Here is a 26424-nt window from a genome sequence, read left to right on the forward strand (position 1 = left end):
TCTGCACAGATGTTCATTTCCAGGAAGTCACAGAAACACATCTTCAAGACTGCTATTCCCCTATCAACTTAGGCTGCAATTAACATACATGTGCCAAAATTATGATTTGGGAAGGGGATCTGACAGAGGGAGAAACAGGTAGACAAAGCAACCACGTCAGCTTTGTTATCTTCGGAAGTTTAAAAATAGGCAGTGCCTGAATTCTGTTTATTTTATTTCAAATGTCTGCTGCTGAGGGAGTTCCTGCAGTCGGAGACTTTGTCGTTGGGAGGCTCCCAGAAGTACAATAGCTAAATTCATGGAGAAGGGAAGTTATTAAGGAACCTGCAATGTTCAGCTTTGCCTGCAGGAACTCGAGTCATGCTGGGATGACTGAAGGACACCATCACCACCACCATCACCACCTATGCAGAGCTACAGTGCCTTTGGAACCAGAGTTACTGCAGCATTGCACATTAGCTCTGCAGGAGTTGACTCAGGCTGTGGCACACCATGCGGAGACACCTGGGCTGACCATGTGAACTCGCTCAGATCCGAGAGCTCCATCTGTGTGATGCTGCACCTCCCAGGAGCTGGTACCTGCACTCCAAGCTCCGCAGCACTGGGAAGACTGGACTGTCACTGGCTCCTGCGAGGACCTTGGCGGATGCCGCTGTGCCCTGAGACATCGGAGCGCAGTGATAACGGATCAAGCTGACCCTTCGATGCTGAGCTAGCTGGAAAACACTAATCCTGTGCTGCTGCTTCTGTCCAAACAGATGCAAGGGAGCAGCAGCTGGCTCTTAGCTAGTGTTTATTCCATGGCCAGCAATGTCATACGTAGCTTTTTTCTCACATTTCATGCCAGCAGAGAGCAAAAAGCTTATAAAGAATAGTGTCATTAGCCCCACTTCAGACAGTGGACCAGGAAACAGTGGGAAAGAGCGCTTGGAGTTGAGCAGGATGCAAAGGCAGGGGAAGTGTGCTTTTTGAGCCCCAGCCCAGGTTTTACCAACTACCTCCCGGTTAATGAATCTGACTGTACAGAACACAAAGATGACCTGTGAGTTCACAAGGTAATTCAAGCCTGAAGTACTTACTTTTCCCATCTCTGCAGCAGCCAGTCAGAGCTGCTGTAACCCACAGCATTCCCGTGAACACGGAGTGCTGAGGAAACTCCCGAGCTGCTTTGTGTTCTACTGCCTGACTAAGCCCAACGGGACATTGTGCGTTTACACACACTTGGTAAGGAGGATCCTGAAAAGGTGGCTATAATCGATAGCATCTCAGCCCAGTCATGGAAGGTAGTACTGACTTCGGAAGCTAAATACACATTTGGGACTACTCAGAAGGACACGCAGCCATAGTGAGTCTTCCCAGTTAATAAACAAAACTGGTTTTCTGCTGGTGTTTTCATAGGCGCACAAACAAGTGGATGGTTGCATTTCAAAAGTAAAACTTTATTATTGAGAGAGAGGGACCAGTCACGTTCCAAGATATTTAAGCAGAGTCACACAGCTCCAAGTCACAGCCCGTGGAGTGTCAAGGCTCTGTCACAACACACATTGCAGGAGGAGGCCAGTCATGGAGTACATGGTGATGGGCAGGGAGACTGAGACAAGCCATCCGCAGAAAGACTTTTTTTGTTTGATTGTTTGCTTTTAACCTCGCAGACTTCTACTCCAGATGCAATAAAGGAGGCATTCCCAAGGTGAAACCAGAGTGCAGAAGCTCGGTTAAAAGCAAAAGTAAGGAAGTCAGTTTTGAAACCTCATGGATGCAACACCTAGGCCACAGAATTCAAACCCACACCACTGAGGAAATGTGGAAGGAGCATCTCTGCCAGCAAGGTTAGCTGGATTCTGCCACAGATCTGCACCAACAGTTTGTGAAGACAAATGACCTCAAACTGCAGGGGAAGCTGGAGCAAGGCATGCAGAGGAGAAAGCACATCTCGCCAGTACAGGGGAGGAGTGAGGAAGATGTTTGCTGCAATAGTCCTGAGAACAGACTACAAACAGGCATGCCATGCATAGCTAACAGCATGACTGAGACACGAGGCAACGTATGATTTGCAGGGGTCTTGAGCAACACGCGGCTCTTTGAAGATGTTTACAAACCTGTCCAGAAGGTGACGGTACTTCTTGTTTATTCAGCTGCTTCTTTGCCCTGGGTTTTACGCTTGGTTTTCCCACCAGACTCTCGGTCAGGTCTGAACTCAGACCGAAGCTCGCTGGATCCTTACGGAGTTTCTCGTAGATCTCCAGCAAACAGTACGCATCTGAAGCTGAAAAAAATGGAATATGAGCCTCAGCTGGTTTCATTCAAACCAGAGGCTTCCCTGACACAAGGAAGAGCCCTCACCTTTGTAAATGCCACTGAAGGTAAATAACCTGTGAAGCTCCAGCGTACTTATGTCATACCCTGCACCCTCTTCCTGACTCAGGGAGCATCACAACCTAACACACGATCCCAAGGAGTCAAGGCAGAGGATCCCAAAAAGCGACGGCCCCTTGGCTGTCCCCGGCTCTAACGCAAACGGTAGTTTGCCTGTTCAAACCACCATGCCAGAGAGCCTCAGCCAACCCATTTTCCTCTCCATTGTTGCCGAGCAGCGGCTTGCCCACGATTTATTGCCGCACCTCAGCTATGGGCAGGTAACCTCCCCATTAGATGTAACATCTCAAAAAGCTGTTTGCAAACACCTGCCCACACGCACTGCCGTGCGGCTTCTGTTCCTTGCAACGGGAACTGTCTAAGTCTCCAAGCCAGTTTTACAAGTCCTGGTGATTAACTTTTGTGGGAACTGTGTCAACTTCAAGGATAGTTGAATTTAACAAAGGGCTGGTTCGCTTCAGGAGACTGTCCTTTGATGCCTCGGGAAAAGATTTAGACCCAGACTTCTGACTCTGGGGTAATCAGCAATAAACTCCACTGGTCCCTCCGCAGTACCGACGCTGTGCTGCAGTGCCTGACACCACGTCCACCCATTTTTAACCGTGCTCTAACAAGCACTTCACTACCACAAATGAACACAGCGCTCGTTTCCCAGAAAGGCTGTGAAATGAGGCAGAAGGACGTGGACTTTCTTCCTTTCAGTTACTGAGAGGACTTTCCACCGAGGTGATGTTTCATCAGACAAAATCTGCAAAGCACAGGAATTCTTTCATAAGGGAAATAATGAATCACTGGACAGTTTAAACTTCAACCATTAAAGCCATGTCCGCAAAAGGACAAACATAACATTTGCCCGCTTCTCTGAACAGGAACTAATCTGCAAAGCCATTTTCTTTGTTTGCTACTTCACAATTTCCCTGGCGACAGACAACAGACAAACACAGCCTGTAATGGGCAACCTGTAGCACCTTGCCACAGAGTCAGTGACCAGACCTGCATAGAGGATCTGCTCCTCCCGGAGAGGCCGTTTCTCCCAGTTAGACAGCTGCTCTGTTTTATCTAGAGGTTTCCCCAGCACATGTTGCACCAAGAGGCTGAGTCCTTTCTCCGGCTGCCTGAACCCTCTATCCTCATAGCTTTGCTCCGGGGACAGTACATCGACCTTCCGGCCACCCTTCTTCCAGTCAATGGAGCTCTTCTGCAGCTGACGGAAAGAAAAAGATATAAAACATATGGATGTAAACCAACTTCTACAACACCTCCTGTTCCAGAGGGTGGGGCCACACAGCAACTCTATCATTTTTATCTCCTGCCTGGCATATTGAATCCCGTTGTCTCAGACAAGGGCTGGGATGGCATTAGATATATACGGCGTCTGGTTATTTGTTTAACAAACACACTTGCTGGAAAGAAAGCTGTGTTTTATAGCCAGGGAAGGAAAAAAAGTGCATTGTTGTACAGCATGGCATCAGAGCAGTGAGGCTGCAACTGTGACTTCTCAGAGGTTTGCAGGGTGCTCAGCCATGCCAGGGGTTGTTGGGTGCCAACTCAATAAAAGAATAGCAGCAGTAGTTCAGCACCTTTCTCCTCCCAGTTCCAGTGAGAAAAGGTATTCCTGTAACACAGTGGGCAACAGCCTTTCTGCAGTTGCTACTTCTCAGATTAAACCAAGGCGATAGCTGTTGGCAGGTACTTCAGACCCTGCAGCACTTCCCAGGAGAAGCTATCAGTCCCAAAGATCTAGGTTCACCCCAACTCACGGCCTTAACCACATTCTGCAAATTTTACCCATTAAAATGGTTGTCCTTAGCAATTCTGCAGACTGCTAGAAGCTGTGTGCTAACCCATGGGCAGCTGTGCTTCTGCTGAACAGAAATTCCTCTGCTGAACCCACCAGCAGTCCTCCTGAAACATTATGAGTTCTCTACAAATCATTAACTCCATAATATCTGCTTCAGTATTCCCAGATCTGCATGAATTGGGAATATCAAAGTTTCTACAAGAATCTACCCTTACTGAGTTCACGTATGACTTGTGCTCAGAAACTTCATCTCAGCTGAATGGAGCTGTCTCCATTTCAATGGCTTTTTCATAGCTTTTAGAAAGACTAAGAAAAAGTTATTAGTCTATCAAATTCTAACCTCTTAGTTGACGAAAACTAAATGCTTCTGTCTTTCTTTACAGAATCCTTCCTTCAGATTACCCTTGAAACCACAAGTGGAAAAGGTCTATTCACTCACTTAGCCATCTCCCTGCCAACACAGGATACAAAAAGACAATGCTGTGCAATCATGACAATTATCTACAAGCACACGCAGGAAACACGGTTTTCCATATCTTCATGTGTTCTTCCTTACTTTTTTGTCTACTTTGAGTAGGTCGATCACACCTCGTGCTTGCTTATCCATGTCTTTCAAAGCAGACCACGTGGCTGCAAGGCTGCTAAGGTCTCCAGACATCCCATAACCTGGAGAAAAAAAAAAAGCCCAAATCACACAGGTAGGAAAACTCAGATCATGGCTAATGCGCTGCAGCCTTGCTCTTCAGAGCCAAGATGCTGACAACATACACATAAACATTGGTGGAAAGACTGTTCAGGTCGGGAACAAGGCAGGCTCCTGTCTCTCCTGCTCCTAAGAGATACTCTTGCAGATCAAGTTTGGGAGAGAAGAGGTGAAAAATGTTGAGTTTAAGCTCAACTTACTTAAAATCTGCTAGGTCAGTAAAAGGCAATTACGAATTTGCCCCTGAACTCCCAGCAGCTCTAGGACAGGGCCAGCAAATCCAGAAAGCTCTGCAGGACAGACTTCCATAGACCACTCAAGGCTGGGTGCAAGTTGGGGTTTGGTATGGAGCTAAGACAATCTCAAGTCCGAGGTGGGGAGGCTAAATCAGAAATCTTGGGTCTGGCCTGAAATGGGGAGACATTTCTATCATTCCCAGTTACACTGGTCACCCTGCTTCCTGGCATGGTGGTATTTGAGTACTCAGGACAACAAAAGACGGTTCCATGATAAGTGGATTGAGAGAATGACAACCCCAAGGGCACCCAGGCATTACACAAAATAAACCGTGTAAAGACCCAACGCAGGGGAGAAGCGTCACGTGTTACCCAGCTTAGTGATGGCTGCATCCGAATAGAGCATCTGGATGAAATGGGGAAGCTTCTCCTTCTCAGCCTCCGTCTCGGCTTGCTCGAGCAGCCGTGGCAAGTCAAGCAGGAACACCTCATCCTGCAGGGCGATTTGAAGGAGGGAGACACGGGGCTTCCCGACCATGCCGAACGAAGGCCGCCACTCCATGTCAATGCCAACAACCTGTCCCGGCTGCAACACAGACAAAAGCTTCTTCACTTAGAGACTGTCTACACTTGAAAGCAGCCTGGACAGTCCCTGCTGTTTCCTTTCCATCTCTTTGCTACTATGCAAAACTTTCACAGCACACCTGAGTCGCTCCTGCAGGGACCCTTCCTTGCACAGCAATTCCCAACACGCTCCCCAATCAGCCAAGCCTAAAGGAAGCAGCTGTCCTTGACGTGGGGAGGGAGTCACCTGATGGCAGTGGCCCACATAGAATGGCCCCTGTGTGCCAGCCTGCTATGAAGCTTCTGCTCCTCAGCCCTGCAAACTAAATACCAGAGTAACACTCACCTGCAGCACCTTTTCCCAGCACTGCAGTGTCTCTTCCCATGTCTGCAGGAAGTGAATATTTGCCCGTGGAATAGGAAGCTGGTAATAGTCCTTCTTACTCTCTTCATAATCGTCTGCTTTCACCGCCTCTTCTACCCTGCACAGACCCAGATGCAACAGCTTTAAGTTATGCAATGAGAGGAAATCCTGGACTAGAGGAACATCGGGAAGTCTGAAGCCCCTTATTTCACCCTGGCCCTCTGTGTCCCCATGCTGCTCAACTCTTTCTCTTACCCTCTCTTTCCTCACTTTCCCTGTAACCTCAGTCTCTTCCATCTTGACTCATCCTGAGGAAAAAGACTTGGGAGTGCTGGTGGGTGAGAAGCTCAACATGAGCCGGCACCGTGCGCTGACAGTCCAGAAAGCCAACCGTGTCCTGGGCTGCATCCAGAGCAGCGTGGGCAGCAGGGCGAGGGAGGGGATTCTGCCCCTCTACTCTGCTCTCATAAGACCCCACCTGGAATACTGCGTTCAGCTCTGGAGTCCCCAACACAAGAAGGACATGGAGCTGTTGGAACGGGTCCAGAGGAGGCCACGGAGATGATGCGAGGGCTGGAGCATCTCTGCTCTGGAGACAGGCTGAGAGAGTTGGGGCTGTTCAGCCTGGAGAAGAGAAGGCTCCGGGGTGACCTTATAGCAGCTTTCTAGTACCTAAAGGAGGCCTACAGGAAAGCTGGAGAGGGGCTTTTTTACACGGGCGTGTAGTGACAGGACAAGGGGCAATGGCTTTAAACTGAAAGAGGGGAGATTTAGATTAGATATAAGTAAGAAGTTCTTCACTCTGAGGGTGGTGAGACACTGGAACAGGTTGCCCAGACAAGTTGTGGCTGCCCCATCCCTGGAAGTGTTCAAGGCCAGGCTGGATGAGGCTTTGGGCAACCTGGTGTAGTGGAAGGTGTCCCTGCCCATGGCAGGGGGGTTGGAACGAGATGATCTTTGAGGTCCCTTCCAACCCAAACCATTCTGTGATTCTACGATCCTCTCTTTTTATTCCTATCACAGAAACGACACTGTATCGAGACCTCACCACACACACGCACTGTCCTCCCTGCAGAGAACACCCAAACCAAAACACTTGCTGTAGCTGAAGTCCCAAGCCCTGTCCTCAACGCTCAGCTCTCTTTCCCAGAACTGATGCAACTTGGATGACAAAGTTGGGCAGCTGTTTCCACATTCAGAGATAACGCATCGTAGATTTACTGCTTTTTGCCCCCGAGGTTAACATGGAAGTCTGTTAGCTCCCACGGTGCAATACTTAACAGAGGAGTCAGCTCTGACCAGCACTGCGTCCAAACAGGAGCTTCACACTCCCCCACAGCATAAACTGGCTCCAAATGAGACTCTTGGGCTGCTCCACGCTAACATCACTACGGGCTGGGAATGGGTGAGTCTGTCTCATGATTTCATAGTGCAATGGCTTAGGAAGGCTTCATGGACCTCCCTGTGGCTATCCAGCTTCTTCTCCATCCTCTTCCCTGTAAAACGTCCACATAGGTTGCATAGGGAAGAAATGAGAAAAGTTCAGACATAAAGCTTCAAAATCTCCTACGTTTAGGGGACAACAGCCAGCTGAACTCACAAACTGAGTGCCTTGCCTGTGCTGCTCCCCCTGGTTGGGTTCCAGATGGCACCACACAGAGAAATTCAGTATCTGCATATTAATATCCTGGGAATGCTAGAAGATGCCTGCAGAAATGAGCTAACTGATTTCCTACAACAGGGTCTTACGCAGCACATTTTCTTTTCAAAGTGCAGCAGAGTGTCTCGAAATGGCCTTGTAACTGGAAGGTCAGCATACTGCTACGGTGTCTCAGCCAGATGATGCAATCAGAGGAAAAAAACTAGTAAAAAATATCCAGCTATTTTGGACATCTCACAAATTTCTGGATAGTCTCTTTCCCATAGAGACTTGAAATGGTTTATTATTTGAGAAAATATTTACTAACCTTATGTTTAGGGGACTGTGTGACTAATTCTGTAGCATAGCAGCTTTCCCTGTACAAACACTCTCTTCCGTGAGCCTGTGTGCATGAGGAAGTCAATATTTGTGTAAAATATTTAATGAAGGTGTGCAGTCTCAGGTCTCCAGGAATATTCTCACCTGCAGAGTTCAGGAGCTGCATGTGGTATGACCAGTGGCATAAATGATGTCATTTATATGCTGGTACCACCTTGTTCTCTACAGCGTGAACACCCTGGCTGGGAACCTGCTGCTTTGTTGGCTCAATAAATGAGGCAGACAGGCTGTTTTATCAGGTTCTGTGGCTCTGCTGACTTTATAGCAGCTCCTGCAGCAGGTATCACGACTGGATGAGTAAACTGGGGCCCAAAGAGCTTTACTCGCCTGTCACAACTCACAGCAGAGCGCATCCTAATGGGCATGTCTTCACTCCACCCGCACACGACACAGGATTCCCAGAGCAGAGAGATGTACTGATGGTTTTTATCTTTCCAGATGCGCAGAGTCCGTGGCTCCTGTTAGCCGCCCCTTTGTGTTTTGAGGGATCATACCTCATGGAAAAACCTTCTAGCTCCCAACTGGCAGCTGGTACAACTTCAGGAGGGAGGAGGAGGGCAGCTCCAGCAACACATCAGAGCTAAGCAGAAGCATGTCCTAGACAGACAAGAGTTCCCTGTGCTCCAAGAAAGCCATGTACTGGCTGGAGAAGTGGGCCTTTGCAGACAGGGTGATCACATCTGTGTCATATTTCCTGAGGTTACAGGGAGCTTGAACATGAACCAGTGCAGATCTGCACTAGGAGAAAGATCAGACCCAGGGAGCTCAGCACATGAGCTGTCCAAGGCCATCTGTGAGACCCTCCCAGAATAATCAGCATTAAAAAATAATAATACACCGTGTTCTCCTTCGCCTTCTACATAATTCAAGTTAGTCCAATCTATGCTCCAAAAATACGATTTTTAGTTATGAAAGCTGCATTTTTTTCAGAAATACCTCTTCCAGGAGATGGAAATCTGCTGTAATGTTGAAGACAATAAAACTGATGATAAACCTGTTAGAGCAGGTAACCATCCTCAGTCCCAGGCTTGGTCATCTTAAACTAGCCTCCTTATCCCCTAGTGAGGGGTCAGCACTCACCAGGCAGCCAGTGACTGATCCTAACTGTCACCTGGAGTTCGCAATTCTGACACACGACACCAGCAGGGAAGTCCTGCACTAAGAACATCAGGTGAAAGGAAGCACCCAGATCATCTGCACATAACTGCACGTTCTGCAGTAAGAGGAGGAAGCCCCGGACCACGCGAGGCGGCAGGTGAGCACGGCCGTGCAGCTGCCATGCCAAGAGGGACTCTGCCCCTGCGCTCACGCCAAGAGCACGGCGCTGAAAGCATCCAACTTGCTACCCAGGGAGCAGTGATCATTCTGCTGGTTTTATTCCTCCCCAGACAGGCAATGTATGATGCCATCAACAACTCCTTCTGGACACACAGTCCCGTTCGAATCAAATTCAGATTTCCACCATACACACTGAGAAGTTCAGCTCCATACTGTCTCGTCTTAGAGGCTTCAAGGGCTACGTTTGAAGGATGCTAAGCTTGCACAGAGTTGGAAATAGTTACCTCCCAGGAGTGGTCAAGATTTTCCCACAAACTTTCCTCTAATCTCACCAGGCTTCTGAGCCAGAAACACCAATCCCCACGCTGAAACAGAACCCCAATGCGTTTCAGCAATGCGGGTAAGAGAGGGGCATCAGGCAAGTGGTGCCAAGCCCAGTCAAGCACAACACCCTGGAATAAGATGACTGACGTATACAACAACAAAAGAGTCCTAAGAAACTCCAAAATTATCACCGCTTCCTCTCTTCTGTTTTTGACAAAAGCCTTGACTCTACCTGGAAATCGGTGGTTGCTCCTCCAGTGACAGCAAGGCTGTGAGCTATGCTGCACCCCAACCACACAGCCCAGAGCTCTCCTGCGTTTGCATTGAGCATTCAGGGACGAGTCCTCTTCTGTGAGGAACCCAACTACAGGAATTCCTGCAGATGAGTAAGTGGAGAAAATGCTGCTTGATTGCAGCAGGCCAGCACGGTGACTGCGTAATGACTCTGACCCAGGGACCGTGGCAGCCTGCAGCCTGGCAGGAGCTGGGCTCACGAACACGTGTGGGCACAGAGGCTACCGGGCCGTGTGTTGATGGGACTGCCCGCCAGACCTCATCCAGCCCCAGCTTCCAGCTCTCCTGTGCATTCCTGCGTGAGATCCTAACAGGACCTTCATGCAGTATTATCTGCAAGCTCTGCAGTTCCTCGAGACTTGCAGGAGCCGGCGTATGTGCAGGAAATAAAAGGTTTAAAAAAGGGTGCCAAACACAGCTGTCTCTGAATAACTTGCTTAAACATCTCGTGGACAGAGTCACTGAAGCATGGCAGATACACCATCACTCACGTGAGGATAAAAGTGAATTACTGAGCTCAGCAAATCATTTGCATGAGTCATTTTTTCAGATCCAGCCGTTCTTCCTGCATACAGCACAGCTGAGCCCGGGACATTGCTGCACGAACAGGATGATCTCGGGCCATTTTCTCGAAGAGACAGGGCAGAATACCCAGAACCACAACTACAAAGCCGTGATACTCCTCCAGATCTGGCGTGCTGCAGGTATCAGAGAGCTCCTAACAGCTGAGGTGGCTAAATGTGCCTTCCTAAATTTTGAGCCTCTTTTCTACTTCACCCAGCTTTGTCTACACACAGCATGGAACCTGGCCACCTTCTTCCCTCCATTCTTCCCCTCTGCTCCTCCTACACCAGCAGGTTCAGAGGTCCTTGACCGGGGCTGTTTGCACAGTTCTGTGCACTTGAAATCAAGGAGTTGTAAGAACCCTTCTTGATATAAGGATTTTTCAGTTCTTTTTTGTACCTCTGCCTTTGTGCTCTCGTTTCAAGTCATGCAACAGGATGAAGCTCCCATCAGGGAGGAACTGCAGCTACTGCAGGCTGATCTGCTGCGTACGGCGTGGGGGTCCCAAAGTGGGAGAGGAACAACAGCACTGTGCTACTGAGCTCGCGTTAGAGGAAGAAAAGGGGACAGAGACTAATTAGGAGGCTAAAGGCTTCTTAAGCTCACTTGGTAAATTTGTGCTCGAGACTCCAGTTTTATCCCAAATTAAATTAATGTGAATCTTCTGGGATCTGACCCCAAATGTTAAAAAATCCCACTGCTTCTGAAAGCTTTGGATGAGGCAAAATTACAGACTGGGATGAAAAATGGCTTATGAGCTGCCAAAGAAGGAAGAAAATAAACATGATCAGAAAAATTTAAGGAATTTAAAAATTATTTTCTTGGCCATAAGTCTCCCAAAAGGCATTAAACTAGACTACAGTAGAGTGGGGGATGCAGGGTATATAGAAAACTTTGATGGGTATGTAATCAACTCAGTAAAACAGACACATCTTCGGATCCTACCATCATTTCATTTGTGCTGTTGATGTGGCAGGGGGAGTCTGAAGACCCCTCCACAGCATGAAGCAATCTCATACAGCTTCAAAGTACTCAGGAGTGAGTTTAAAATGTACCTTTCACAGACATTTCCAGGCCTATGAAAAGCAAATGCAACATGTACATGGCCAAGATGTGATCTGAGTAAATGAAGTTTCTCCAAAATTATCTCCCCAAGGAAGCAAATTATTTAAGCAAGTATTTAGTCCTTGTATGATAAGTAATCTACATTGAAAAGGGATGAAACAGTATTTACCTCTCTTGGATCTGAAGCTTCTGAAGCTCATCAGCCACTCCATAAGGCAGCATCTCCTTGGGCAAGTTGCAGCGTTGTGCCCACCTTGCCGCCGTGTTCAAATCACAGTAACTGATGAGCAACTGTATCAGGTGCCCTTGAAGCCATCGATTCTCTCCAACTGTGCTCTGAAAGGGGAATCAAGGGTGAAGGAAGACTGTCAGTGCAAATTCCATCCTGGGTGTTTCTACCCCCTCTCAGGGGACAGCAGCCTCCAGGCAGTCCTGGATAAGTGCAGGAAGGAGCAAGGATCCCCCCACTGCAGGAGTGATTCTGTTCAAACCCAGCGAGTGCTGCACTTCTCCGCCAAGAGATGAAGAGCACATACTTTAACTAAGAGCTTATCAGGGTACTCGGGTCCCCTTGACAGCACGGCCATTTGTTCAGGGAACACCACTTTGCAGGCGCAGCACAGAGAAACAAGCGTAAAACAGTGCCCTTCAGGCTGGCTGATGACCAGCATACTATTTGCTCAGATACCAACTATATTAAGCAAAATCAGAACCAGTGACTGAGCAGACAGTAAAGGTCTTTGGGCTTGTTCGGCAGATAATTATGGAAAGGGTAAGAGTTTGGATTGTTTAAGTTCCATTTTGTGGCTGTACGTAGCCCTGAAGTGATGCCGTGACTTGATGTCCTGGGAGAGGCAATAGGATGGCAACATCTCTCTCCAGGTAGCATGGGATCTCCTCCAGCCTTGGGAGTATTTGCACAAGTAATTAGGATTGCCAGTCACACACGCGTTACAGGTCGGACACATCAGCAAAGCTCTCCTGAGCGGCAGACGGTGGTGTTCCCGGCGAGGCAGAGGCTTGCTCCCCATCCTACAGCCCGTCCGCGCACACCGCTGTGAAAACAGGGGCACCGCGTCCCCCCTCCAGCAACGTGCAGCGGACAGACACCCTGTGCAACCAGCACGGGCCCAGCCAGCCCTGCGGATGGGGTCCGGGGTGTGAGTGGGGTCACCCTGCATCAAGACAGGTTGTACGGAATGTGCTCTGGGAGCCCGACTTATCCGCACGGATCATGCCTGTGGTGTAAAGCGGCTGGAGCATGGCACGCTGCCCACCGTGCCACCAGGCTGCAGCAGTGGGCAAGGGGCAGGATGGACAAAGAGGGCCCGTAACAGCCTCCACTGCGGCAGCTGGGTCCACCAAAGCTCTGTCATCTTGTTCACCCTCTCGGCAGATGCAGTTGTAAGAGGAAACACCAACGCAGCGACACAGGGGTGGCAACAACTCTCTCCTCCTCCCTAGTCAACCCACCTGTGCTTCCCAGCATCCCAGAGCCACTGCAGCCAGGGCAGCAGCTCACTCCTCTTGCCAGACTGATTTACTCCCGGATCTGCCACAGAAGTTAATGTTGTCAAGAGCACTTAATTGCTGAAACGAGCTGAAACTCTACACGGTGGGTCAGGATCTGCAGCTGTATGTCTATACTGCTGCTGGCACCACCAACACGTACTTTGCAGCGCAGCGAAATGCTCAGGCACGCACTTAAAGTCCATCTCTGCCCTCCGCACACGCCACTGCCCTCTCTCCTTCGCTGCCTGCCAAGCAGCGCTTGCAGGGGCAGAGTCTGCTCCCAGGGACTGCAGGGACCTGCTCCTTCTCCTCTGCACAAGCCCAGCTGGCTGGGTGGTGGGCTGGGGCCCTGGGGCCCCATTCCTCACATTCTTTCAGTAACTAGAAGGTGAGAAGTCTTCCAAGCAGACACCCTGCATGGAGATCAGGAAACAAACCTGTTGATGGCCCCAAGGTAAAAGGGAAGGAAAAAAAAAAAAAAAAAGAATGACCCACCCAAGAGAGGTGCAGGAGGGGGTAGAGGCTTGGAAAAAAAGCCACAGAGAAACTCGGCATCCCAGACAGTGCACACAAGAAGCCAGCCTGCTCATAAAAACTGCTGCCTCAGCACTAATTCTGCACCCCTGCGACTTTGCCAATCACCAAACCACATTTCTGCTCAGAGATATGTGGAAGATTTTTACTGCTGCTCTGACAGAGGCTGGTGGCACAGCAAGGAGCCAGCGCCAGCAGGACGGCGGTCCGGCAGCTAACCAGGGGCTCAGTTATGGGCGAGAAGCAGGAGAGGGAACTGAGGGAAGGGGCAGAGCAGGAACGGATAAGCCATCATGTTAGTGCTTCTTGCCTTCTACGTGTCCTGCCGAATCCTCCTCCCAGCCATGCCAGTCCTGATGCTTTGTCCATCTCTCCCATCTCTGCCTCATGCAACTGAGCTCAGCCAAGCACCCAACACACGAAGGAGGTTTGAGGAACTCCTCCTGCTGCATTTGCCAAGCCACCTCTCAGAGTCCTTCCCAAAAAGAACATATTTTCTTATTAACATCACAGAGCAATTCCCTCTTCTAGCTTCCCCTGTATCCATCCTATTGTCTTCCTGCCTTTTTTCTAGAACGCAAAGTCTTTGGCGTTGGATCTCTCGTCAGTTCACCCAGAGTCAATTCTTAACAAATCTCATTATGTCAGCTTTATTTATGGAAATAATGAGGTGCAGATTTTTTTTTTTTATTTTAATGATAACAGATTTATTCTTTCAACCACAAAAACAACTCTGGAAAGAAGGTTAATCTCTCCAGAGATATTACATCTTACATTCTGAAACAGAAAATAGCTTTGTTTGTTTTCTACTGAAAAAAACCCAACACTGCTATAAAGGGGAATGGCTCCCACCGCAACAGCTTTGCAAGAAGCAAGAATGTGGAAACTTTGGCCCAAGAAGACGTGGGCACAGATGCAGAGACAAATGTTTCACTAGGGATGACATTTCATGTATTTTGCTTTCAGTAAACAAACACTTTTCAAGAGGAAACTGGCACAATTGCTCTGATCAGCATCAGCGACACCTCTGAGCAGGAAAAGGCTAAACATACCATGCGGCTTGTTTACAGCCCTCTCTGAATTCAAGGCATATCACACGTTCTTTAATCCCAAGGCACACACAAGAAGTCCTGGCACCACCACCAACCCATGATTAAAGCTTTCCAAAATGACTGCTGCAGATTACCTACCCGAAAATCCTGTTCTCACCCAGCCGAGCGCTTTACAAAGCCCACAACAACCAGTGCGGAGTCAGCTTGGGAATGTCCTGATCGTAACCCATAGCATCGGCAACTCCTCCATTATTATTAAACTTTTTGGATCCAAATATCCAGTATCTTCTTTGGAAGCCACCCTAGTCAACCTTAGATCACTTTTATTTGTATGTGTTACGTTGCATTTGTGCCACATACAATTCTCCACCTTCCCTCAGTATCTTTTACTGGAGACTGAAGTTACTCACACCAGTGACACTGGCTATTTGCAGAGTCAGATTTTAATTTAACTTTTGAATGTCTTGGCCAACTTCCCCTGTTCTCAAGTGCTTCCAGAATCAACAAAAGAAATCCTGTTAGTATAGAGAAAATGTCAACTAGAATATTTTAGAGCCAGCAGCTTTAAAAGGGCAAAAAAGAAACGTGGACTTTGAAGGGACAAAAACCACTGCAAAGGAGTGGAGGACACCGACGGCATTTCTAAATCCACGGCGGTGCTGCAGGTCCTGTGCAGTCGCCTTTGTTTAAAGATTCCCTGGAACATCCTACTGTGTTAGTTTCATTGTTACTTTATTTTATTCACGCTCCAGATTTCTGCTGGGAAGTCAGTACCACCGGTACTCTGCGGAGATACGCTGCAGTAGTATGTCACCACTGGCGTGTCACCATTGAAGGGACGTCCTTCCTGCACCAGATCGGAGCTGGGGCTCTCACCGGGGTCACAGCCTGGTCCGTGACAGAAGGGGGATCCTGACCTCTGGATATCCCACACATGGCGCTCGGGTAAAAGATGCCAACTTCACCCACACCCACCTCTGAACAGGGCTCCTCGTGGGAGCAGCCGGCCGCTCGCCCATGGCCAGCGCACGAAGACAAGCATGAGAAAGCTGCTTGAGCTGTTCTCTGCTCACAGGCTCTGGCACTGGGACGCACTAATTTGGGAACTGAAGCAGCACAAAATATCCATTCATATCCCAGGAGACTGACTTTCAGATAGCAATCAGTGCGTCATTGAGGGAGCCACACTTCAGTGTTCTGGAGGCCATTACCACATCAATGGTGGGGAAGTGGTCTTTCTTCTCTCTTTCAACAAAGCTCTGGCAATGTGGCTCCCTGGGGCATGTTCACACCACCTAGCTTCAGCTTTAGGAATCAGGAGACAGCTTCCCAGTCTCCCCATGCAATCAGCCCTCCCAAAAGGCAATTCAGAGGAGTCTAACTTACTGGTATCACTGGAATGGATCAAGGCAAAGGCAACTCTTAAAGACAACGTGCCGCCGTACTGGGGCTCCTCACAAGGGGCTTATTGTTCCTGGGCAACCTGAAGGAAGCTGCTAGCTCGTGATGAGTAGTAAGGACAATATTGTGATGAGATGCATCTGGCTCCATTTTTCTCTCTGCAGCTCACACAATCTTGCCAACACATTTCTCATTCAGATGTCCAGACACCACCACCAAATGGCAGCCGGAAGAAAAAAACCATATAGCTCATCCGTTAGAATTGACCCGGGCGAGTGCACAGCCAGCTGCAGCTCACCATCAAGGTGGGGATGTGGTTACTCCCCTCTGTTCTGTATTTTTGACACCACACCTGGACGTGGTGCCTCGTGGCAGCCCAGTGTGAAAAGAGATGTTGAAAAGTAGGAGGGAGTTCAGTAATGAGGCACTGAGATGGTCAGTGGGTTGGAGCACTTGGAGTAGAAGGAGAGGCTGAGGGAGCAGGGCTTGTTCAGCCTAGGGAAAGCTAAGTTGGGGGATATAGGGGAATACAATTGCTCTCTTCAATTTTAGCATGGGGGATCATAGAGGAGATGGAGTCAGATCCTTCCAGAAACTCCAGCCAGGCTTAAAAGAAAAAAACGGGTGACAGTGAGAGTCACTGCAAAGGGTCCGGAGGGGCTGCGGAATCAGGCAGGGCCCTGCAACACCCTAACCAAGCTGGCCCTGGTTTGAGCAGGAGGGCAGAGACGAAACCTCCTTCAATCTGAAATCAGCCCCCGACTCCGTGACTGGCACTGCCGCGCGTTCCCCAGCACCGAGACTCCGCACAGACGGGCGGCTTCTTGCAGCGACTGCTGCTTTCAGGCTCGAAGCACCTCCCGGGCAAAGAACACCCAAGATCTCATCTACCCAGAATACAGGACGGTCCTGATCATGCTCAACAATACCACACAGAGATCCAACTACATTTCCTGCACTGGGACTCCTTCCAGATTTCCATCAGGCAGTCCCTGAGGGAAGTCATTCATCTTCGCTAGATGAAGTCATCACGTCTCCAAAATCTGCTCATACTGCCACAGATGAGAGCAGGTATATAGCTGGGGTAAAGAACAACCTCTGCTTTCCAAGTCAGATCTGACGAGAGAGTATTTTCAAAAAATGCTAAGCAAGAGGTTGAGATCCTTTTTACACAGTGTTGGACATCCTTCCTACAACCTTCACCCAACTCACAGAGCCACAGAGCAGATAACTGTCTGCTGGCAACGGCTCCGCTCCACGGGGCACATGACACTTCCTACTTTGAAGATGAAAGGCTCTGCACACACTTTACTTCAGTAACTCTGACACAAACATCATCATATTTCACTTCAGTAGCTGACCAGAACATGGATATCAATGTTTCTCGGCTGGAGATGGCACAAGCCCAGACAGAAATCGAGGTTTAACGGAGAAGGGGTAATACTCTACAGTGATGTCGCCCTTCCAGAGGAGGCAACGAAGATGATGCAAGGGCTGGAACACCTCTGCTCTGGAGACAGGCTGAGAGAGTTGGGGCTGTTCAGCCTGGAGAAGAGAAGGCTCCGGGGTGATCTTATAGCAGCTTTCCAGTACCTAAAGGGGCTACAGGAAAGCTGGAGAGGGACTTTTTACAAGGGTGTGTAGTGACAGGACAAGGGGCAATGGATTTAAACTGAAAGAGGGGAGATTTAGATTGAATCTAAGGAAGAAATTTTTCACTCTGAGGGTGGTGAGGCACTGGAACAGGTTGCCCAGAGAAGCTGTAGATGCTCCATCCCTGGAAGTGTTCAAGGCCACGTTGGATGAGGCGTTGAGCAACCTGGTGTAGTGGAAGGTGTCCCTGCCCATGGCAGGGGGATTGGAATGAGATGGTCTTTGAGGTCCCTTCCAACCCAAACCATCCTATGATGATTCTATGATGTTGCTCCCGACCGCCCAAGTGAACTGTCAGGCACGCAATCCCCCAGATGCTCCAGGACACAGGAGGATTTAGCGGAGGGCACCACGACACCCCTGGAAGCTGCTGAAGCTCAGCACTGACACTGAATCACGTCACCCACCCGCACACAGTGCAGCCACTTCAGCGCTGTGCTGAAAATCAGCTTCAGCGTCGGATCAGTCGCCGCTGCTGCGCTCGCGGAGCGGCACTAGCGAAGGGCTCCGGCCCTCCGCTCCTGTCACTGCGGATTTCAGACAACCTCCCAGGAAGGATGGCAGCCTGAGGCCGTGTTGGTACGAGTCAGCCAGTGCCACTTGACTTCTGGGTCACAGATCATTTTGTGGTCTTGTTCAGCAGTGTAGGTGTAGCCTGATGCTTTGGGGACTTTCCCAGTGGGAAGGTCAGAACTTTCCTTTTTATTTTAACCCATAATTAACTCATTTTCCACAACTACATCCCACAACAACACCAGGTATGCTGATACACAAAATCAGGGTGCATTCACCTGCAATACTGGTTCTCCCCTCCACTACTTGTTCCGGGAATGTCATAGATGTGTGTCTTTAAGGAGCTACAGAGTCAGGCTAACCCTATTAAAATAACATTTGTTTGTAGAGAGAAATAATTGCATGCCATCCATAAAAAACAAAAATACAATTCCTTAACAAAGAGACTAAGGCAACTTCACCCTACATGCTTTTTAAGATGCAATTTTTTTTTTCCTTCACTTCAGTGTGAAGTCTGTCCTGAGGGTCTGTGCTTTTCCCCAAAATCCTTTTCTCACAATCTCTGCCGAGGCGTCTTCTGAATTCTAACCTAACCCTGGCCCCAGAATTGCTGAATATTATCCATCCCTGGGATCAGCAAAGGACCAAGGACTTGTTCTGAATACATAAGCCACACAGTTTTGATATGCTTCCAGATTTCTCACACCTCTTGGTCCCACGATGGCAAGCTGGAGATATTTTCTGGGAGCGTTCCAGCACTTGGCAAGACTGAAGATGAATGAGGACGGGGAAATTGGCCAAACTCTTTCAGAGTACAAAGTAGTACGTTACTTATCACAGTAGATGCTTTGTCTAAGTCCAATAACACAGTGCATTGAAGACAAACTGGCAACCCTTATCTTCCCAGTGTATTCTGAAGTAGCATTTATCTATCTGCCTTTTGTCATTATGTCACACACACACGAACAAAGTGTCACTGTGGCAAATCGTGCTCTCCAGTTTAAGAAAGTGAGGGCTCCCATCATATACTGCCCATTAGGTGACCTGCGCTGCTACTGAGGTTCATTGAGCCTGGTCCTCATATGACCCAACACAACTTCTCTGGCCTCTCAAGCCTAAGAAGGTTTATAAAATTGCCAAGCACTTTCACAAACTTTCTACAAAAGTCACCATTAGGTAACTCTATTTTAGTTTGGATCTTGAAGCACACAAGCCCGCACGAGGGAAATATGACTTTCTGCTAAGCCATAAGGCTGCAGCAAGGATTACTATCAAATGTCATTATTCCAAAATCCAACTTAGCAGAAGCGTACGACATCCACTCGTGCTAGAAGATCTGTCTGCAGGAACCGCCCTCCAGCTATGAAAGCACAGCAACAGCCGCACGCTGCCAGAGCTGGGCACCACTGCGGGGACAGGCACAGAGAACCAAAGCTCTGTGCTGCTGCAGGACTGCCAGGGCTGCAGATGTGCGCAGAGGAAGAGCCTGCAGGAATGAAACCACTGTCGCTGTGTCTCTGCTGCTGCTGTTACATGAACCCGCAGGATTACACTTCGTCAGTTTGTCAGGATGAACATCAGTGGAAGCCACCACGACGCCTTCCCATTTGTTTTGGATCACCCTAACATTAACCCTAACGAGCTAAACCAGTATACCAATTAACCCAACCAATTGCTCAATTAAATGTTCCCATACCCAGTCACAAACATAATAAGAATTCATAAGCTCCATCTTCATTTCCAAAAAGATGTGGAATTCCAGCACATTTACTCCCCAGCGGGCCGGGAGGATTTACCGCTCGGGTCCAGCCTGTGTCAGCTCCACACGGCCGACACAGACTTTTCAGGAGGAAGGATCTGCAGATGGGAGAAGAGCCTCAGAAACCTCTTTCTCGTTCTCTCCCTACTCTGTTCTCCCTGCTTCGGCCAAATTCCAAGCTATGAGGCCGAGCAACAAAGCAGGAATCTCCTGTGACTTGGCCCTGGCTCTGGATTATTTTCACAGCTTTCTATAGCAGTCCTCCTACACCACGATGCATCCTTACTCTGCCCGTACTTACTCCTGGCGTACAGCAATTCTCCTCAGATCTGCACTTTTCTTGTGGAATCAGCTGCATGAAAGGCTGGTCATCAAAGAGCTCCAGGTTCTCACCTGTATCACGACCTTAATTAAAAGGCCTGCAAGCTCTGAAGTGGAATTAACTTAAAATCTCCCGTGTTCACTGCCAAGGAACAGAAGCAGTAAGCTAATTTCTTTGGTTTCTTTCTAACCCAGCCCTCAGCTTCACCGACAGCAGACTTCTTAGGTCTCCTGCTGCTGCTTCAGTTCCAAGGAGGTTTGTGAGAGCTCATGACTGCCTTCGGGAGCCCCTCGCCAGCCCACGCTGGAGCTGCCCAGCGATGCTCACCGTGGGCTGTTTCACCCATCTCCCCGAGCCTCGCTGCGCCTTGTGTTCACACCCAGCGCCCTCCCTGGCTCCGCTCGGCTGATGGACCTGTTCCAGCCCAGGCTTGCTTCAGAACAGTTAGCAACTTGTGTTTAGGTTCTTTTCTCTCTAAGAACACGCTAATGTGGCATCCCCAGCAGGGGACATTTTTCTATTTACTAAAGTCTTCAAAGTGAATAAGCAAAAATCTTGACGATGGAAATACTTGCTCAGGAGCACTAACTCTTCCCATCATTAGTCTATGAAAAATAGATGCCTACAGGAAAAACATGGGTTACCACTTATTTCTGTTTCACCATGCACAAATCTCATCTGGCTCACAGCCAGAGCAATAATAAGTATCTTCGCAGGATCTTTACCAAAAGCAAAGCTTGGCAGCAGATTTTTGTCTCCTTTAATCTCTTTTGGTACATTCAAACTCCTGGTGTTTTTTGTTCTGAAGGAGAAATGCTTGAGAGGGTTGACTGAATGAACTCTGAAATTCACACCCTGGCAAATTGGACTGATTTCCTAAATCCATAATTACAACATTCCTCAGAGATATGCATTCTTTCAGAGCGAACAAGGGAAGATTAGTTTCCTGTTTCTTCCCATTTACATGACTTCTCTGTCAAGAGGAACTTTTTTTGTTTCTAAACAATCCTCTGTTTATGTGGTTCTCTTCTTGGCAGGGAACTGGCGAACTAATCTTGCCTAAAAGTACAATACAGCCAAACTATCAATTGCAAATAGCCCGAGCAGCTTTGTGCAAGGCAGCGGATTTGCACAGGCCTTCAGAATCCAATCTCTACCTGTGGAAGCACTCAGACAGGGACCGATCGATTACAGGGTTTTCAAATAACCCGGGATGATTACTGGATGACCGGATAGTTTTACTGCTGGCTGGATAAGAACGGAAGAGCGGATCTGCGCGTGTACAAGGCTTAAGACTTCAATTAAAACTGGGCAAATGTAGTCCCCTACATCTGCGTGTCCCTACGCACGGAGAAACTACCGCGGGGCAAGAGTACTGCCTTGTCTCATGCCACAGGGCTGCAAACATGAGCTGCTTCCCACTCATAACCTCACCTGGAATACTGCGTTCAGCTCTGAAGTCCCCAACACAAGAAGGACATGGAGCTGTTGGAGCGGGGCCAGAGGAGGCCACGGAGATGATCTGGGGGCTGGAGCACCTCTGCTATGGAGACAGGTTGAGAGAGTTGGGGCTGTTCAGCCTGGAGAAGAGAAGGCTTTGGGGTGATCTTATTGCAGCTTTCCAGTACTTAAAGGGGCTACAGGAAAGCTGGAGAGGGACTTTTTTTTTTTTTTTGAGCAACCTGGTGTAGTGGAAAGTGTCCCTGCCCATGGCAGGGGGGTTGGAACTAGATGGTCTTTGAGGTCCCTTCCAAGCCAAACCATTCTGTGATTCTATAAGCAGAATACGTACAGAGCCCTGTTGATGACCTATTTGCTTCGCACTTTTCCAAAAGCAGTGAACTCATCCTCTCCTTCTGTGCTAGCAGGTGAGCTCCATATCCCATCCTCCTCTGTGCCTTTCCCTATTTCTGCTGGAGAGGCCAGTGTCAGTGCTCTTGACAGAGTCCCCTTCCTTTTCTTAAGAGCAAAAGGAAGGTGAGGATTTGTTTAAGTGAGGCTGTCCCCATTTTTACTTTGTGGTATACAATCCCACAGCTGATGCAGTTTGGAGTCAGTAACAGGTATCCTGGAAACCACTCTATTCCAGACTCCTGATGTAGCTTTTAAGGGGCTTCAATGTCCCATATATTCCTATGTTTTGGATGATAATCCTTCCTGTACTGTTTCTTACTCCTAAAATGCTCCTCCCGTTTGGCTGGATTAAACACACCACCAGGGCACATCGGCTCAGTCTAACCACTTGCTGATGCTCTTAACTCTTTAATCAAACACTGACCTCTCAACCTACAGCATAAGCCAATTAGCCTCTTTTTTACACCATACCAAATCTCCTTCTGACCAAGTTGTGCTTTGAATGAACGTGTGCTAGTGACAGAAATGCAATTACACTGCTCAGCAGCAAGCGAGCACTGTCTGGTTGCAGGGGGTTTAAGATCAGAAAGCATCTCTAACTTACCAAAACAATTTAAAGGAGAATTTTTTTCCCCGGTCTTTTTTCTCCAGTTTCCTTTCTTTGCTCTCCAGTACTTACTGCGTCGGCACATAAGGGCTATTTGGCCACAACTTTTAAAACGGAGGTCCTGAGCTTTCAAAGGAATTACTTGCCAATACCTCACTGAAGCACAAGACAGACACCCAGCTCCCATCAGCTTCTGCTGAAGCCCCAGAGCTTGGCCCTGTAGATCCGCACTTCAGCAAATGGGAGCTAATTTTCCAAAGCTATGGAGCAAACACATCTTCCACCACTCCAGAGAAATTTTTGGCTGATTTTTTAGAATCACAGAATCATAGAATGGTTTGGGTTGGAAGGGACCTCAAAGATCATCTAGTTCCAACCCCCCTGCCATGGGCAGGGACACCCTCCACTACACCAGGTTGCCCAAAGCCTCATCCAACCTGGCCTTGAACACTTCCAGGGATGGAGCATCTACAACTTCTCTGGAAGTTTGTTTGTTTGTCCTTTTTTTAAACATTTTTTGACATTTTTGACAATTTAGTAGATAGTATGGAAAACAACAGCAGTTTGTCTTAGCTTCGTGGTACCTACTGTAAAATTCCACCAGAATTCATTAGTATGTTTGTGCTTAACCACAATTTTTTTATCTAGAAATGGCTGGATTTGTTACAAATAAAACTACCACAATTACCATTAGGCATACCAGCCCTTCAGGTCTTACAGAAAATAATCCTCTCTAAGCCATGCAGGAGGTACATGGAGGTTTTTACATTTAACTGTCTGTATCATCCTCTGGTAGACTTTTCTTGAGATAGTAAGGCATCGGAACACACCGCCTGTTTGGCTTTTCCCATGTATTTCTCCCACAACAGCTGTGGGTTTGTTAAACGAGAAGTTCCCATTTCTTTTAGCCCAACAGTGCTAACTTCATTAGTACAGATGCATATTTTACTGCTCTCTATCCAGAGAGCAGAACGTAACTGAAGAATTACGTTATGCTTTTGCTGAGGCAGTCACAGATGTGCCTGTTTTCTGCATCAGCCCTATCAGTAAGTCCTTTTGCTTTGCAACTCTGATGTTATTTCAGCTATCAATAAATATATGACACCGTTTACAAACTGAACTGAAAAATAGAAGGAAATCTATACTTTGCCTGCTACTTTTATTGTCCAGTTTTTCCATGGTTTAATATTCCCGTAGGTACGATATACTTTTACATCACATTGTGGCTATATGTTCCCCCCAGAGACCTCCAACAAGAATAGTAAATCTGAAAAAAAAAAAGGCACAGGGCAAAAACAGAGGGATTGCCAAAACACTCCCACCGAGTTTCTGGTCAGTCCCTGAACAGGGGACAAAACGCAGGAAGAGGAATGAAAGGAGCAACGGGAGCAACAAGTGGACGCTGGGGGAAGAAAGACTGCCAGTTCTCAACTGATATAAAGCAATTCCCTCGATCCTGGCTTCACAAGACAGACACCAGATCTTAAACCTGTCACTGGTCCAGGTCTAAATACCATCTATTTTGCTAGAGGAAAATGGAAAAAAAAAAAAAAAATCTTCTCTTTTTTTAAACAGCAGCTGTTAGGAAGCTGCTTAAAGTTGTAGAAAGAGAAATGCAATTCTTTTGCAGATAGCTTAACAGGCAAAATAGAGACAAGGAGTAGCTCCTGCATATTTACACACCCCCCACGCTTGGAGCTACCTGGGCTTAAGTGAGACAGCTCCTCAGCTCAAGCACCCTGTTGCAGCAACACTAGTAGAACCATGAAAATTTATTTCAGCTGATGATTCCTCCCTGAGACTTTTAAGGCCAGAAGGAACAAAACCAATCGCCCACTGGTTCTAATTTCCTGCTGAAAAAGAGGCCATAAATACTAGCAAGGGACTCCACACAAGGGCTGGTTAAACTAGTTTTGGTTTCTACCTTCCAGGAAAACAGCCAGTCTGGATTTGACGTCTGAGTGATGAAATCCACCGTATCCCTGAATAAACAGTTCCCTCAAACACAGAGCGAAAGATAATTTGACGTGCAGACTTATACTGAAAGACATGTCGTTTACTAATCACCTCCTGAATATCATTCCCATTTGCATTGCACAGATTGCTTCATTCCCTACGGATATCAAGCTCCTTACGCTAGAGAAATGTTGCTGTACTCAAAACAATCTTGAGTCGATTTAAAAGTTTGCCTCAACTCAGGAGTCCTGGGGAAGGACATCAGATGTGGGTATTTGCAAAGTGGCCTTTCTGACCTCTTGTCCTTATTAAAGACTCCCCAGAGCAGGATTACTGGCCAGGTGTTCTGGCCACAAAAACTTAAAAAAAAAATAATTGCATTCTGCCCTTTAAATTCCCCTTAAAAACTACCTCCTTGAGCATAACAGCTATTACATTTTACTCCAGAGGTAGTTACATTTTAATTGAGGTCAAAATGGTCCTGTACAGAAAGAGCACATTAGGATCTTGGCATCAGTCATTGAGGATGTTTGCCATTTAGAAATTCATTGGTTAAATAAATAGGATTACCTCAACTCCTTACTGTAGTGTAAGATAATTGAACCTCTTATGGACCAGGAATTGTCAAAATTTTTCAAATGTATTACACATAATGCAGGGCACTTTATTTATGCCTTCTGTTTGGGCAGATTTCTGAATATTATCTGAATATCATCTGTAAAGCAGCATAACAGCCCTAGAATTGGAGTGGAACTGGAGTTACACATTTGCTACGAATTACTAGCATCTCACCCCTGCTCACCCAGAGAACGAGCTGGCACAGTGTTTGATTTTCATGGTCAGAAATTTAAAAATAAATAAGTTATCTCATTGTCACAGCTGGAGAAGGAGAGGAGATTAGCTGCAGCCTCTCCCAGCGCCGAACACGATGAACAGCTGGCTCCAGGGCTCATCTACTTCATTCTCATGCGAGGCCGGAGCAGACGGAATAGCTGCAAAACAGGAGCATGGAAAGACCAAGGGCCACTCTCCCGGGTGCGTATCCCTGCGCCCTCCTCTCAAGTCACCCACACCAAAGCGAAGGACAGAGCGGTGCCAACCGTGAGCTGGCCAAAGGGCTGGCTGACGAGCCACAGCTCACCAGGAGTGCCCAAAGAACAAGTAACATCTTTGCAAACACCAGCACTTCTCCTGAGCACTAGTTTTGGAAAGGTTTAAGATTTTTCCATTTGAGAATCTCAGAGACAGTTTCCCCCGTGCAAACACTAGCACAGAAAGTTTTTTGATTTAGCAACAAAAGGCCCTTTGGTTCAAGGTCAGTGAAAGTGGAAGCACCGTTTCTACCACCTCACTGTCCCAGACACCGTGCAAAACAGATGACACTGACAGTCTTAAATAAACTAATTTGTTCTAACCCTGCCCAACACCGATTCCAGTTATTGCCCTAAACGAAGAGCTACGTTGCTGTGCACCGTCACTCTGTTCTGCTCCATGGGAGAAGGAATTTCATAGCAGGGAGTCCAAACAAACACACGTACACTTCTTGGGCCAAAGCACCCTGAGATAACATTTTAAACTGTACCAATCGGTTAGTTCTGCCACAGCCAAACTATTCCCTGCAAAAATACTCTGGATGTTAGAATCACCAAGCAAG

The 26424-nt window shown here is 47.9% G+C and overlaps 1 protein-coding gene across 1 annotated transcript in view; it reads right to left on the bottom strand.

The window, feature by feature from the left end:
- The window catches only part of EXD3 (exonuclease 3'-5' domain containing 3), a 331172-nt gene that overhangs the window by 143853 nt on the left and 160895 nt on the right, over nt 1–26424 (bottom strand). Inside the window, exons 12-17 of the mRNA XM_086625151.1 lie at nt 11777–11943; nt 6027–6162; nt 5489–5702; nt 4734–4843; nt 3370–3580; nt 2100–2266 (exon numbers count right to left, since the gene is read on the bottom strand). Coding sequence (XP_086481277.1) covers nt 2100–2266; nt 3370–3580; nt 4734–4843; nt 5489–5702; nt 6027–6162; nt 11777–11943 — 1005 coding nt within the window. The remainder of the gene's footprint in view (nt 1–2099; nt 2267–3369; nt 3581–4733; nt 4844–5488; nt 5703–6026; nt 6163–11776; nt 11944–26424) is intronic.

This window comes from Tauraco erythrolophus, chromosome 22, assembly GCF_009769465.1.
Source record: "Tauraco erythrolophus isolate bTauEry1 chromosome 22, bTauEry1.pri, whole genome shotgun sequence".
NCBI classification, from domain to species: Eukaryota; Metazoa; Chordata; class Aves; order Musophagiformes; family Musophagidae; genus Tauraco; species Tauraco erythrolophus.